The 15159-nt window shown below is 35.4% G+C and overlaps 1 protein-coding gene across 1 annotated transcript; it reads right to left on the reverse strand.

Moving 5' to 3' along the window:
- Positions 1–12586: 12586 nt before the first annotated feature.
- Positions 12587–14895, reverse strand: LOC145319170 (uncharacterized). The gene is made up of 2 exons (XM_080161078.1): positions 13863–14895; positions 12587–13186 (listed from the first exon to the last, which is right to left on the reverse strand). Exons 1-2 carry the CDS (start codon positions 14574–14576, stop codon positions 13100–13102), a joined length of 801 nt encoding a protein of 266 aa, XP_080017204.1. The 5' UTR covers positions 14577–14895; the 3' UTR covers positions 12587–13099.
- Positions 14896–15159: the final 264 nt, after the last annotated feature.

The raw sequence follows: 15159 nt of genomic DNA on the forward strand, positions 1-15159 counted from the left end.
TTAATCGAAGCACTTTATGTTACCTAAATAATGAATATCCTATAGAAGTACATCTTCATATGAATTAAAGGTGGTCAAGTCAATGGTAGGTTCCAGGTATGATCCAGCAGGTAAGGACTTCAAATTTACACCTTTTCTATAAATTTTATGAGATTTCTTATATAAAATTTACATAAAGATAAAGATTTTCTGAATAAATGTTCTCCTAGCTTCAAAATTAAGGAGTCTTCTCTTTGTAGGGATAGGTTACCCTCTTCCAAAATAGTTATAAACCTTCCCAGTACCTATGAGAAGCTACGTTGTAAACCATATCAGTTCAGCACTTAGATAGATCCTGTTACTTTATTATAAGGACTAGCGACTTCATCCCTAAAGGCCCGTAGGGCCGCTCGAGGTGGTGGGGTGTTAAATTCAATCCCTAATATTTTATTTAGTTTTTAAGATAAATTATTGGTTGGGGGGGGGGGGGGGTGGGGAGGGAGGTGCCAAACCCCTATTTCTAATTTTAGTTTTTAAAAAAATTATTGAAGGTAATAATTTTTTTCTAGGGGTGATTTCTCTTGGGAGGTAGGTACCCTCTTCCAATATATCTATAAACATTCCCAGGACCTTTGAGAAGCTATATTGTAAAGAAGAACCATATTTGTTCAGATACTTCAATGCAGACAGACTGAAACATATCATCTTTTTAAATTATATGAAAGATAACAACAATTAAGATATGCTAAAATTATGTATTTTCAAGTTAGGTAATTTTAAAGTTAGGTATTTTTAGTTAGGTGTTTATAAAATTAGGTGTTTTGTCAAGTTATGCATTTTTTAAATTAGGTGTTTTGTCACATTAGGCATTTTTAATTTAGGTATTTTTTAATTAGGTGTTTTGTCCCCACTCCATTGGTATAAGCTGATTTGATTTACTATCAGAAGAGAGCAAAAAACCCCCGGAGGTCGTTTTCTATTTAAATCTTTTTCCTGAAATAAATACCTTCCAATCTTGTCTAAGAAATTATATCTGTGTGTTATGTTTAAATTACAATTTGAATCCTTTAGAAATATTACAATTACAATAAAGCGAATTTATGTTTTTCTATGTCATATTTCAATTTGTTCAAAATTTAATTAAATCCAGTGAATAGCGAATTACCTCAATTTAAAACTTATTCAATGAGAGATTTCATTTTATTTTTTAACATATTGACAAAAACGCATCTTATCAAGCTAGGAAGGTGCATTAATTTTTATTTTGTATTTGTTTTGTCGCTGATATTTCCTTTTTTTCCTCTACTTGTTCTCGTTCTAATTTAGTTATGAAATATATACGATGCGGCAAATACAAATATTATACAAATGAGGACGCGAAAGCTAAAATAAGTTGCACAGAAGCTGACTTCTAGTCAGCCGCAGCAAGTCGCTGCATAATCCACATATTCTTGGTTGCTTTAATTAAATTTAGTCCACGCGCAGCTCTTGGTTTGGTTTTCTCAGTTTGCAGAAGCAAAAAACAAATCGGCCAAAGGCGCGGTTACCAATTCCTGGTTTGAATGGAGTAACTTGTGCGAATTTGAATATGAAACGTAGATGTAAATTTGTGGTCCCGCTTTGTGACTGTCAAGCAATGAAACTGGTGTACAGATGTCCTATATTTCCTAGACTTCAGGCTGGTCCATTTAGGATTTTCAACCATTCCTCATCAATGATGAGGGATAAATAGATAAGTGGAATTTTAAATAGAACATAAATTTAAATTAGTGCTAATGATGCAAATATGTTGAAAATATTAAGAAAATAATTATTTGTATCAAGACAAGTAAAAGATCTTGCTACTGACGTGTAGTAATAGCAAGAACAAACAGCTAAATATTCTTATAAAGTGTATTAATTCAAGACAAGGTTAACATACAATAATAACATTAATATTAAGACAACTGTTCACTTTTATGTTCGTGTCGTGTTGCAGAGCAATGTCTTGCTCCGAAACCGTTGACACAAGAACTAAAAGCTAAACTATAAAATACATGCATTGCTCTTAAATCAGGAAGAAAGGGACTATACATCACATTTCTCCCTGGCTTTAACATGAACCTGGATTTCAAACTGTAATATTTCAGATTAAATATAACAATAGGTTTTTACATGTTAATTATCATAGATATATTATAAGTAGCGTTGAACGCTTATTAAATGGATAATAGTTGATCTGGTATGACACCTGTCATATATTTTTTTTTTTTTTTTTTTTTTTTGTTTTTTATATATATTTTTATTCCAGATCTTTAAACACTTCGTATACATTTTTTTTTATTTATTTTGGTTCCTTAGAACTCTTTTTTGTGTTTTTTTATATTCCTTTTTTTCTTTATGTGTTTTTTTTTCTTTTTAATATTTTTTTAAGAAAAAAACATTAATTAACATATAATCATTGAAAAATGCATTGATTAACACCTAATGCATTAATTTCATAGTTATCATAAATACATGATATAAAAATAACATTGGTTAACATATAACCATCAGATTTAAGCATGGTATTATAGAGCATTAATATGAAACATTAATTTTAAACTTTTTTGAGACTACTACTGCCTCAACAAATATTAAATACATAAAATAAAATAAAATATGAATTAATACACATAACTATAATTATTACTTTCTTTTTCCAGATGTTCTGCTCTTCTTGCCAGATTCTTCAATATCCATGGGCATGATAGCTTCATCATCATTCACTCCAAGTTTTGCGGTCTCGTCACACAAGCCGTCTTGAGACATCCTTGCCTCAGTATCACCAAGCATATGAAAACATCTTTCAAATCCACTAGTAACCGCAACCGAAATCGAGGTTGCAACGTTATCAACCTCCTCCTGATTATCCAAAATCTTTTGATGCTTACGACTAACCTCCTCTCCAAATTTATCCAGCATCATCAATATTCCAGGCGTGTGTTCCATCCTCATTTCCTCCCTCACTTGTTCATCAACACGCCATTGCTGATTTGACAATTCAAGGTCCAGACAAACAGGAATGTTCGGATTTAAGGGCTGATCCATCTGAACACAAACAGGATCCCCAAACCGAGTAACCAATTTGAAATCACCTTCAAACCACTCATTTACTTTGTGTTCAGGATTAAACTTCCACTCAATATTGGTTGTCAACAAACTTGTATAAACTTTTCCATCCAACTCCAATCTAATTTCCTTTACTACATTCTCTAAAGTGGTATCTGGATCACATAACAATATCTGCTTGGCTAGAGTCGGACGGAGACGCTTGCAGCGCATCTGCATTTCCCAGGTCAAGACTCTTGCGTCTACTTTATCATTCAACAGACTACCTGCATATGTGGCACTCACCAGGTTATCAATTATTTCTCTTTGACCATCCAATCTAACATAACGTATCTCAGCTGGCATCTCTCCACTGGTGATTAAACTCACCGAATTGACATTTACAATGCGTGGAATGTAGACTGATAAGTTCATGTATTCATTCACCTGAATGGAGTCAATAAACACTTTAGCACTCAAATCCTGTTCAGACTTTCCATCAAGCCAATCTTTCTGTAACTCGAACAAAGTTGTGGATGGCATTTGCTTCAGAATAAAGCTTACTTTATTCACGACATCTTTCCAATGTGCCAGGAGCCGAATAGCTGACACAACCTGCGTCTTCAACCTCAGATCAACACTATTACCCACAGTTCTCAACACCGTCTGAAGGCTCATTTTACCATCTGCAGGTATGACGTCAATTTTTGAAAGTTGATGCCAATCCTCAAGTTCCCCCATATGTTTGATTATGGGTAACAATTCGCCCAACGTTTGACAGCTTTTTCTCTCATCTCCATCCAGGTATTCAATCTTAGCAAGCAACACCAAACTTGGTAAAATTTCGCAAACAAGCTTAGAGAGAAATATGGTCGCACTCAACTTATTCAAACTAGTTGTCTCGTTCCATGACAACTTTCTGTTTATAGCTTTAGAATGCTCACCAGCCGCCATCAGGTTGAGGTGTCTTGAATTCTGGCTGGTAAAGATAGGGATCCTGTCCACAGGCCAGTCTATGGAGTTGATGCATCTCCCCATCTCTAACTGCACCGATAACATGTTTATCAAATTCAACTTAAACCTTGGTTCATTATCAATAAGACGAGCTAAATCTGCCAGTGGCATGTCCTCACTGCTCAAAAATATGTTCCTCGTCGCCCTGCCCACACTCAACGTGGGCAGCTCAACGCGCGACATTACCAACACCAGCCGAGATGCAGAGTTGCTGACCAATGCAGATACCGGTAGACCAGGTTTGACTTGATTTCCTTCATTGACAGATTGTTTGTGACGGCCATCTTCTTCATTGCTCAATAACTTTTGATTCATTGTTGCCGCCGTAACCAACCTGCAAAAATACAATATAATTAAATTTCAGCATAAGAATTTTAAGATCTAGCATTAAATTCTTCCTCAGTAAATCTTTTTTTATGACACCATGAACAACAACAATACAACAATACCAACATAGGAATTATACCTAACAACAACATTAACACAATCAAAACAAACTTGGCAAACAATGGTAATATATCTTTGAACAAATGTTCTAAACCAAACCAAGGACCTGTAACCTGTTCGAAAAATGACAACTTATGATCAACAAAATCCAACTTAGAAGCTTGTCCATTAAAATCCTCAAAATCCTCTAATCCCTGATATTTAATAGTCTTATTAAAATCAGCAATAAACACCTTTTCGTCGTTCAGAAAAATCTTTTGTCCCACATGTTCTGATTTTTCATTGGCAATATGCAGAAGTTCGAGTCCCTGCCCCTGATTCCCAAGAAACAAATTAGCTGTTAACTTCAAAAATACCGGACTTTGCGAACAATTTAACAATTTTATATCCTCTACTGCAACAATCATTCTACTATATTCTTGTATTCCAACTGTCTCACCTTTATAATCCACCATCAAATGTCCTACTGCACATCCATAATCCACACCTAATTTTACTGGAATTTCAACCGCTGTACACTTTTCATACTTAGCAATTTCTCCCAGGTATATAATTCTGAACCCATGATGCATCTGTACATTTGATCTAACTTCTGTTTGAGCACATCTAGAAATACTAAAAAGTTCCATCATCCTCTCATTCCTTTCTCTGCTAGCCAAAAACATAGCATTCAAATCAAATCTAGCTTCCTGTTTTAACAAATCCCCAAAATAACTTCTAACAGCCGCCTTCGGTTCCTCTAAAAACTTGATACCCTCCAATTCTGTTACAAAAATGTTGAAATCCAGATGTTGCAAAGTAAGTTTCTCTGTTCCCATAATTTTAACTAAAATATTCCTTTCCAAGTTAGAAACAAAAAGTTGTTCATTCCAAGTAGTTAAATTGAATGTATCTTGAAAAACTACCTTAAAACTACTGGCCGGTTTTCGTACTACATACGGAAAATATGGAGAAGTTGATGTTGCCCACAAATGATTATCTTCAAATTTCGCCACAATCGTCTTTTTATCATAATCCATAACAACATTTCCCTTGATCAAAACGGGTGTATTTTTTACTAAAATATGCAAAGTCCCAACAGCAAAACCTAAATTGAACCACATATTATGCGCGTATATTCCCAGTGTCTTGCATTGAATATTTTCACCACCAACATCCCAGAAAGGTGACAATGTTCCATTAACTGTAAAACTGTGAACAGTTGGCAAGTCTATGTTTACTTTAAAACTTATACCATCATGCTGATACTTGCCAGAATGAAAAATCCTTCTACATTCGTCCATACTCAACTCTACCTGTTTTTGGCACGTCTAGTACGTGCACATGACTCGCGGTACCGCAAAACCAGCGCTCCAATTTTAGTCTAACCTCACAACTAATGGCTTCTGACAGTATAAAATCGGTTTCTGCTAACCCCAATAATTCCACAGATCTGACCGGTTCCATCCTATCATGCAAACAGGCAGCTGATCTAAGTTCAACATTACTTATTTGAGAACAATCATAAGCTGCTAACCGTGGATCCTGTGACGTATACATACCACCAACAACAATCAAACAATAAACCTGCATCACAACAACAAATAACAAAATATCCAAGTACCTGACTCCTCTATCATCCTTGGATTTCTTCACAGGTACTGGTCCAGCACGTCCACTCTTTGAACTACAAGCGTCAGGTGACCTCTTGCGCATACCACGATCTCCATCCCGTCTATTCCGGTCATGTCTATCACCACGGCCGCTTCCTCTCTTGTCATCACGCTCCCTACGGTTTTCGTGGTAATCTCTTCTCCTGCAAATATTATACAAATTATTACAAATATTATTTTTTAATCAATTTTGCGAGGTTCCTAGTTACTACATCTGCTACTGAATATCGTTCTAATCTGTCTTTTTCTCTGTTTTGTCTATCCTCTTCCAATTTTTGTAATTGTACTTCATTTGTAGAACCTTTAGGACGACCTTTAACAGGAATAGTCTCAGACATTTTTTGCAATTTTGCATTATCTAACGATCTATCTAATTCATCCTCCTCAACATCTCTACCTCGTTTAACACTTCCCCTTCGTTGTTCCAAGTTTACAATTTTACTTTGCAGTCTTGGAAAAGTGTCCTCTAAAATACTCATCCGAGACTCTAACTCTCTAGCAGATTCCATGTTAACATCCTCTACACCCAAACTGTTGTCTACTAAACTATTATCAGAGGCATAATCCCCATGAAAAACACTATCCTTACTAATAGTAGAATATGTAGAGTTTAACTTAGTTTTGTCAGTCATATCATTCGAATCTACACTATCAGAAATATGAGTACTTTCCAAAGTATCACTAAGATCCTCAACTAAATCATCTAAATTTTCATTATCCTGAGATACATTTGACCTTTGTTGTGACAACCCAACACCCAAAAAAGATTTCTCCAAAAAATCTGGTGTTACCTGTCCATCCTTCCGCCTTCCAACCACCTCTGGACTAGCGCCACAACTATTCTCCTCTTCAGAAACGCCTGAACAAGTTAAATTTCTTAAAGTATTGGGAAAGTCATAGTTTACTTTCAAGGTATTATCCACAGAGAAAAATTCATCTGTAATCACTAAGTCAATCCTTTCATCTGGAGTCAAGTCTAAAGTACTCTCAATAACATATATTTTATCTCTTGGTACAATTCTTACCCCTTTATCTTTCAATCTACACTTTTCTAGGGGTTGAACCTCGAATAAACTATCAGAAATTACTTTTGTCACTAGACACGGACCCACCATAGCGAGCAGAGTTTACGAGCTACACCAATCGTTGTGACGTCATAAAAAATATAACAATAGGAATTTATAGCTATCGGCCGACCTATCCTTTCTGTATTTTCTACCTGTAAATACTTCTCAGTTCTTTCTTGTCCAGTTCTCCAATTCTTGTCAAGGCACTCCAATAACTCTGAAAAATTCATATGTTTAATTTTCGAGCGGGTTAACGGATCAAATGAATCAAGTGGAAGCTTAGGGTTTCTTAGAAACATCTTAAAATACGGGGAACATCCTAACCTCCGATTGAAAGAAGTGTTCATACAAAATTGTGTAGCTTTAAGTTTATAAGCCCAATCTCCATCTTGAAAACGTAAATCAGTCTTAAGAAACGAATACACCGATTGGTTGTATCTTTCACTGTAATTCGAATTTGCTGATCTTGGAGGGATAAAAATTTGTTCAATTCCCAACCTTAAACAAACTTCCCTAAAAACTTTTGATTTGAAACTTTGTGCATTGTCAGTCCTGATTCGCTCGCATAGTCCCCAAACAGAAAATAAATTAAACTTCAAACATTCAATAATTGTTTCAGCTTTAACATCCTCAATAGCAAACAACCACACATATCTAGTACAACTGTCAACTACTATTAAAATGTGCTTACAAATGACTCCATTATATTCACACTCATTCAAAGGACCTAAAGCATCTATGGCCAACTCTGCCATAGCTTCCCCAGCCAAAGGAGAAAATTCTATATTATGATTATGTTTAGGTTTTTTACGTCTATTCAAACAAATGACACAATTTGCAACTGCCGCCGCTACATATTTAGACACATAGGGAAAAATGAAGTGACGATTAATCCTGCTCAGAGTTTCCAAATAACCCCTATGCCCCGCTGTAACATCTGCATGAGCTAACAAGAAAACTTTATTGTACATTCCAATAGGTACCACTACCCGTTCAATAAATTGAAATTCTTTCTGGAGCCGCATAGGTGAAGTCAAGATAATTAAACCATCTTTATAACTCAAATGTTCAAAAAATCTTAATATTTGTTTACCACGATAAGGCATTTGAGACAATTCTCTGGACGTAGGTTTGACATTATTTACAATAAATTTCCTCACCTCAACTAAAACAGGATCCTTCTCCAGGCTACGACTAAATTCTCTCGCCTTCAATCTGGATGATATTTGACTGGCCGTCTCTGCTCCAATTCCTGCAATAAGACATAATTTAGGATCTTCCAATTGATATACAGTATCCAATATTAACTCTCCTTGTTCGTCTGTCGATAATTTAGATATCCTATCCTTACTATCCTTTAATGCAGTACGTGACAATATATCAACATTAGTATGCATCTTGCCCTGCCTATGTACAACCTCATAACTGAAGGTGGATAAAAAGTTTATCCACCTTATGGTGAGACCAACAAAATATCCGTTCTGCCTCCAAGTAGATAGATGTTTCAGTGCAGCTGAATCAGTTCTCACGATAAACTTCTTGTGTCTCAAATAACATTCAAATCTTTCAACAGCATTTACTAATGCACATAATTCTCCTTTATGTGCTGCATAATTGGCTTCATGAGTTGAACAAACACGTGACCAACACGATATCATCTTCTCTTGTCCATTTTGTTTTTGACTTAACACTGCAGACATAGCTGTAGATGACCAATCTGTATCCAACACAAATGGTTCAGCCTCCATCCTCCAATCCGGGAACGATTTACTTATTTCTTCACAGAACAATTCTCTAGTCTTTGTAAAGGCTTCCATACTTTTTTCATCCCATTCTATTTTACTACTGTTTCTGAATTTGTTCAATGGTGCTGTAATATCAGAAAAATTCTTGAAATATGAACCATAATAATTTATGAAACCAGTAAATCTTTGAATATCTTTACCTGTTTCAGGTACTGGCCAATTCTTAATCTTTTCAATATATGCTTGGTCCATAAATATGCCTTCTGCATTTATAATATGGCCCAGAAATTTCACTTCCTCTGCAAACAATGTACATTTTCCAAGATTAATCTTGAGGCCTGCTTCACAGAATGTTCGTAGTAGAGTATTCAAATGCTCCAGATGTTCCTCCACATTCATACTATATACCAGAACATCGTCCAAATAAACTAGGCAAAATGCCCTTAATTCAGGACTCAAATCCATTACTCTATCCATCAACTTTACAAATGCACTTGGAGCATTGGTCAATCCGAACGGAAGCCTCTTGAAGCAATATTGCCGTCCATTAGAACAAAATGCTGTATATTTCCTGACAGATTCCTTCAAATGCATTGAATTATACGCTGAAGTTAGGTCAATAGACGTAAAAATCTTCTTTCCTCCAAGTTTGTCAAATAGCTCACCAATATTAGGCAAAGGGTAACAGATCTTCTCAGTTATCTCATTTAGTGAACGGTAGTCCAGGACAAAACGGACTTTCACCTCGTTAGTATTTCCAACCTTCTTCTTAACAGCAAAAATTCCAGAATTAAACGGTGAATTACATTCTTCTATCACATCTGTTTCCAACCATAAATCAATCTGTTCTTTTAGTTTCTCTGCATGATGAGGATTGAGTCTAATCATCCTATTCTTGAAAGGTTGAGCTCCAGGAACCAGCTGAATATCATACTCCTCCAAAGTACAAGATCCAATATCCGTAGGATCAATCGATAACGCCTTGAAATTCTTTAAAAACAAACCAACTATTCTCCCTTTCAAAGAAACATTATCTTTTAAAAACGGAACTTTATCCAACTTCAATTTATCTTTAATAAAACGAATCTTCTTTAATGTTGTTGACACATCTTCTTTAACTCTGTTCTCTTGCAGCATTGCTATCTTCTCCGCCAAAAACAAATTTCCAACTAAAGTACCAGCAGGAACAGATTTCTTAACAGTTTCAAAATTCGTGATTTTAGTCATAATTTTACCGTTCTTTCCCACCTCAGTAATTCCTTCGTTTATCAACAAGTTATTTCGGCTACAGTAACCTTGTCTAGGAGCTATATAACACAACTGTCCTTCAGGCATATTTCCCTTAGTTGAAACTTCTACCACCACTGTACTCAATGCAGGAATTTCTATTCGATTTTTCAATGAGCAAATCCATTTTTGGTCTTGTAACTCAGCTACATTAATCTCAGGTTTCTTAGTTCTTGCTTTCTCCATTTTCTCCAAAACTGTATGAACCAAATTCTTCACTACAATTTTCCGTTTAGCTACTAAATTCACACTGATTCCATGCATCTCAATCCTGTTGCCGTCTTTGGCAAATATCGTCTTCACGTTATTTTTGTTCAGCCAATAACTGCCTAGGTTCATAGGTACAGTCATGCCGGAAATAACAAAGCAATCTTCTTGAAAACTGTGACCTCCAATCTGAAATTCAACATTCCGAACAACACCATCAATCTTGATGCTGGAACCCTGCACGCCTGTAGCTTTCGAATCCGTTTCTTCAATCACACAATCAAGCTTTCTAGCCAACACTTGAGATATCAGGCAGCCTCTTGCATTGCCGCTATCAATTAAGGTCAGGATTTCCATGCCACCAATCTTCGTTGGAACATAGACTTCAGCCGCTCCAGCCGCCATCTCAAAATCTTCATGAAACAGCTATCTAACTAACACCAACAGTTATGAGGTTGTAACTATCCAATTGTCTATCAAATAACTATCTATCTGTCTACAACAAATAACAAAAAAACTGAATAAAACAATTCACTCACCGACAATATTTCATCCACCAACAGAAACGTCCAAAATATCTCTTAATCCACAATCAACAAGACTTCTCTCCGGCCAACAGAAACTTCCCAAACTATTTGTTAATCCACAATCAGTAAACTTCTCTCCGACCAATCTAAAATATTACAAACTTTTAGATGCCAATTGATGGATAAATCACTGTATATAAGAATTAATATCGATATTAATATATATATATAACAAATTTTATAAGACTATTTTTCGAACAGCAATATATATATATAATGGTAATCAAATGTTAACAACATGAAACAAAATCTTAACAACTCACCATCAAATAAAAATGATGACAGTATCTCCCAATCACCACAAACACTCTTCTCAGCCAATCTAAAATAAAATACAATTATTTTAGATGCCATAAATAAATGTTTCACTGAACAAATAAACTTGTAACACAATAAAAGAAGTTGTATTAATAAATAGACATGATCAAATATTATCAATCACCAAGCAAATTAATCTGTCCAAATACCATAAGTTCAATTCTTTTGAAATTCAATAAAATATTACCTAACAAAACTATTATTGTCAGATTAAAACTGAGATGTATAAAAGGTTTAAAAGTCGAAATTCAACTAACTATATATCTCAATACCTGAAAGCACCTTCTTGCGCAGCTTTGCTTCTCTGCGCAGCTCAACTTTCTGCGCATGGCGCGCTTCACGCCCGATAATCATTGCAGCTACCTCTATACACCACCCCATTCTGCGCATACCAGCTCCGAGAGATAGTGCAAATTTCCTTGCAAATATGATCACTCCCCCTTTTTCTCAAACAAAAGAGACAGCTCCCCCATATTTGCGCATACCAACTCTGAGAGGTAGTGCAATCTTCGTTGCAAATATGTTCACTCCCCCTTTCTCCTCCAACAAAAGAGACAGCTCCATCATATTTGTGCATACCAGCTCCGAGAGACAGCCCCTCCCTTCCTTCATAGAAAGAGACTTCTCCACGATTATATCTAATGCATTATAACAATTTTGCTTCATGAAATTCTAAACTTCATTAAAATTTTGCTGAATCAACATTACTAAATCGCAATATAATTGTTTTAAAATCGAATACTTTAAATCACAATAACTGAATCATCTTTTAAAACAATTTTCCACATTTCATCAAAATTTAATACTTTTCAAATATCTAATTTCACATTTTTATCAAATTTAATTCAATTTAAAATTCAATTAAATATTTTTCAATAGCAATTTTACAAAATTGTATTCCTAATTCGTTCTTCATTTTCACTTTTTTATTATTCTTATCTCTGTTAGACTCCACAACAGTCTGAAACAAAAATGAATTTTCCTAATTTCAACAAAACATAATCAAAAACTAAATTAATTATTTTGATTTCCATTATAACATAATCTCATAATTTCATATAAACTTATAAACAATATGTTATCTTTTCATAATTCAAAATAAACCATCAAAATAAATTATCACAAAATTAGAGTTGCTTCGTTCACTCTTTATCATTAATTTTGTTTTGTTGTTGTTTATTTACAATGCGCATAAATCAAAACAATGCCGCGTAACAATTAGAAAATGGAATAAGGTTTTATGATTATAATACATTCAAAACATTAAAACCATAAAATGTCATCTATAATAGCATTATTCCATGCCTCAACTTCCGCTACAAGATCGTCTTCATAATCGCTTGCCCCTAAACCATCGACATGTGCCACTTCCTTCGTATCCTCCCCTTCTTTCACCTCTCCTTCAATTTCACCAACCAATTTCTTTTTATCCATACTATTTTCATTCTTTTTAAAACTCTTTTGCCCCGTCTTATAAGGAACAAAAGGCTTGTTTCCCCACCGCAAAAAGTATTTTCCTTTAGGATTAGGCAACTTTTTATCTCTAATATCAAAACAATCCCTCATCATGTGACCCTTTCTGTTGCAATAGTAACAAATAAAACCACCTTGAATTGCGCCAATTAAAGGAATAAGTTCAGCTGGTCCACCAAATTCATCAGCTAAATCAATTTCACATTGATTTATTTCATATGACAAATTATCTTCATCACTAACCTGATCAATAGTTACAGGATTTGACTTGGAACCAACGCCACCAACCATCGTCTTAGCCAAAGCCATCTGGTTTGTTGTACATCCTCTAGCCATTGACCCTGAAATTTGATTAAATTGTAGCCCTTTAACAATCAATTGTGCTTTAACTATTAACTCTGTCCGAAACTTCGTTATCATTCGCACTTGTCCGTCACGCTCCAAATCCAATGCAAATTAACGCATCTGATTAGCCAAAAGTGGAGATAAAACCACATTACACACTTGAGAATAGAAATCCATGAACATATCATCAGTTGGTTTCGGATACGCACGTTTCCAGAAAGATAGTATCTTATCAAAAAATGCATCAATCTTATCATTCTCATGTTGCTTAACACTCAAATACGCATCTTTACACACATTTTTCATGTCGGGTGGTAAAAATGTCTCTCGCATCTTACACAAGTACCCCTTTAATGTTAATTGTCTATTCTCCATATCAGCAGGTTTTAGTGTATAACCACAAGCGGTTCTTACACCCACACATTTATCAAACAAAATTTCCTTACACACTTGATGATTAGTCATATGATAACGTCTAGTAGTCATCCAAAATCTCTCCAAATAATCATCAAAGAAAATCACATCATCGTCAACTGCAAATTCAGGCGCATTTTTTCTGAACTGATCATCAAGTTTAGCACACGTTTCATTGTACCTATGCACATTCTCCTCCCCCTGCGAAACATACAGAGATCTATCTGGTACATAAATAAGAGATTTACACCAACTAACCTGCGAATCACTCAGTCCAGCTTCAAAAAAATTGAGCGTATTAAAATCCTCCGCATCAACCTCAGAAAGGGCTGGCCACCACATGAGAACTCCATTATAGATATTATCCACAGCATCAACTCTAGACAATTCCCAAAGTTTTATGATCTTATCTTCATTTCCCTGCATACCACCAAAAATAGGCCGAGAACCACCAGCAAACAACTTAGGCTTCTCTTCTGATCCTCCAGATCCACCAGCCGTCCTCTGCCACGGCATAGAGTTATTTAAACCATTCTGCTGGTTATTCGACCCATTCTGCTGGGTATTCTGCTGGTTATTCGACCCATTCTGCTGGGTATTCGAACCATTCTGCTGGTCATTCAAACTATTCTGCTGGGCAATCTTTTCAAGAATTCGCTGCTGGCCAGTCATAAACTCATTCACAACGGTCACATTCTCAGTCTTGATATCATTATCAACACTAGGCTCCACCACCTTATTAAGACGATCTTCCAAATCGTCCATCCGAGTAGCCAGTCCAGTAACCGCAGCAACATTAGTATCAACATTATCCGTCAACTCTTGAATTTTCGTCTCCAGTGGCGCTATACGCCCACCCAACTCCGCCGCCACATTATCAATTCTAGTCCCAAGAGCATGGATCTCATTAATCAAATGCAAATCCTTCTCATCCTGAGACAACTTCCTCCACTCTTCAATGGTCAATCCCATCGTTCCAACACAAAAAATACCTGAACAAACTAAAAAGAAAAGAAATAATACAATTAAAAGAAAATCTGAGCTATAGATTCGTACTACACTACTGCGCCAAAATGACGTGTAGTAATAGCAAGAACAAACAGCTAAATATTCTTATAAAGTGTATTAATTCAAGACAAGGTTAACATACAATAATAACATTAATATTAAGACAACTGTTCACTTTTATGTTCGTGTCGTGTTGCAGAGCAATGTCTTGCTCCGAAACCGTTGACACAAGAACTAAAAGCTAAACTATAAAATACATGCATTGCTCTTAAATCAGGAAGAAAGGGACTATACATCACACTACACGCTTTACCAATAAATTCTCCATAATAGTATAAATAATCATATGTTAGTAAAATTGCTGCTTTTTCTCAAGGTTTTTGTTGAGGGCAGCGAGGTTTCTTTTAAATTATTGTGTTTGTTCTCTCCTTTCCTTAAAAGGAACCAAAATTGATCAGCGTTTAAAAGTTGTCTGTGTTGGAAAAGTTTTCTCTTGGTGAGTTACCTTACTACCTATATTAATTAGCGTAATCAGAGGATATGCGAG

This window comes from Acartia tonsa, chromosome 5 (assembly GCF_053477335.1).
Source record: "Acartia tonsa isolate MP-2025a chromosome 5, ASM5347733v1, whole genome shotgun sequence".
Lineage (NCBI taxonomy): Eukaryota > Metazoa > Arthropoda > Copepoda > Calanoida > Acartiidae > Acartia > Acartia tonsa.